The sequence below is a fragment of the Octodon degus genome, unplaced genomic scaffold (genome assembly GCF_000260255.1).
Source record: "Octodon degus isolate 3935 unplaced genomic scaffold, OctDeg1.0 scaffold00024, whole genome shotgun sequence".
NCBI classification, from domain to species: Eukaryota; Metazoa; Chordata; class Mammalia; order Rodentia; family Octodontidae; genus Octodon; species Octodon degus.
The window spans coordinates 9,078,253-9,080,087 of NW_004524600.1; the positions used below are offsets into that span (position 1 = coordinate 9,078,253).

The window sequence follows — 1,835 nt, forward strand, 5'->3', positions numbered from 1 at the left end:
TGTACTAACTGTTTGTACAGAATATCCTGTCTGCTTCTTGTACTATGGATAACCACTAAGAAGATAACAATGTACAGTGTATTGACTATCAAAACTGTCCTATTAATCAGCTGTGAAACTGTCTCATTCATATTTATTTCTCAATAAAAAAATAAAAAATAAAAGTATTTACAGAAGCAGTAACAAGTTAAAATTAAAGAAGCAACTGGAAGTATTTATAATCTAGTAATCTGTAATTCATAAATCTCTTAGTAAATTATTCAAGAACACTAAGAAAAATGACAAATTGGTATAACAGTTTCTTGTGGTATAAATTACTGTATCTCTTTTTAAGAAAATCATAGCTTTTTACAAATCACATATAGCATAATTAGAGATGTGAATAGTAAAATATTTATCATAGAAACATACATATAAGCTGAAAGTCAAGGATCAGAAAAACAAGCAACTCTATAAAATAAGTTACCAGCTCTGGTCATGCCAGGATCCTGGTCATTCCCATGCTAAAACTCTCCAGTTTGGCTAACCTGGAAGGGAGGTTTCTCTACTTCCCTTTGCTTATAGAAAAGGAACAAAATAGAGAAAAAAAATGTGGTATTATAGAGTCAAATTATCATTGTGTAAATTATCTACAATTAAAATTGGAGTAAAGCTGAGGAAATCACTTTTCTTTCCGTAAAAATATTAATAGCAAGCCAGCTCAAAGGTTACCTATAAAGCTGTCTCTGACTGCTCTGACCTTTGATGTCACATGAGAACTTTCTTACCTTGTTGCTTATATATTACATTGTATTATTCAACTGATCTGTACATGCTTATCTTTTCATCTAGGTGGCCTGTATATCATTAGTCTGATGTAACTGAGTTTACATTCAGTGAATGGGTTTGCAGAGAACTGCGTTCATATAGATCACACTCCTTCACCAATAAGGGTGTTGTTGCTGGAGGGACTAGAGGATATCTTAGAGTAGGTACATGGCCAGCCCCAAGCTCCAGCAAAATGCTCAGCAAATATGCTACAGCTGTTTAAAAACATGGGTCGTCACTTGTATCTACACAGACTATTACAAAATCTAATAGAACATTACTACATTACCATACTACCCAAAACAAATTACACTTGTATGATCAAATGTCAACTAAAGTTTAGTTTAAATTGCTCTATTCAATTCGTACCTCAAAGAAAAGGATCACCTTAGGACCCTCATCAATATCTTGAAGCAAATAGAGAAATTTTTCACTAAATATAATTTGTTCTTCCCACTCTGGAAGTCTTGATGTTAACTGTTTGAAATCATATGGCTGTGTCATGATAGGAAGAATATAATCCACCTTCTCATTTTCACAGTAGGAAGACACAGAATGCTCACTGTTCAAAGAAAGAGTTCCATTAACACAATTCATTACAATTTTAGAAAATGAAAATATAGAGTATAAAAAAGGTAAAAGGAATAATAGCCAAAATGCTATAATAGAAAACATTTATTTTCATTGTCCATCTAGAAAGTTATAAATTTTATAAAACTCAAAAGCAGTAGTGTATTATTTTCATTTTGCATTTATTATACGCTATCAGTTGGTTTCACATAATTGCTTCAATACAGAAATATAGAGGCATGAATATCTGAAACAAAGTAATACCTTCTGAATTTTAAATGAGCTTGTGATAAAATTAATAATTTCATTTACATAAAAAGGAGCAAATTCTTATAAGCTGTCATATTTTCTTTTCTTTTATTTATTTATTTATTTATTTTTAAATCAAAGCTTTTTTTAATTATTATTTTTTTTAGTGTGTGTGTGTGTGTGTGTGTGTGTGTGTGGCCAGCTCAGCC

General features: G+C 31.0%; 2 protein-coding genes across 5 annotated transcripts in view; both read right to left on the reverse strand.

Moving 5' to 3' along the window:
- Positions 1 to 1,835, reverse strand: part of LOC101579400 (jouberin) — a 181,013-nt gene that overhangs the window by 177,428 nt on the left and 1,750 nt on the right. The window lies entirely within an intron of this gene.
- The window catches only part of LOC111815985 (jouberin-like), a 68,668-nt gene continuing 67,994 nt past the window's right edge, over positions 1,162 to 1,835 (reverse strand). Inside the window, exon 7 of the mRNA XM_023712195.1 lies at positions 1,162 to 1,369. Within this exon, the coding sequence (XP_023567963.1) occupies positions 1,162 to 1,369 (208 nt within the window). The remainder of the gene's footprint in view (positions 1,370 to 1,835) is intronic.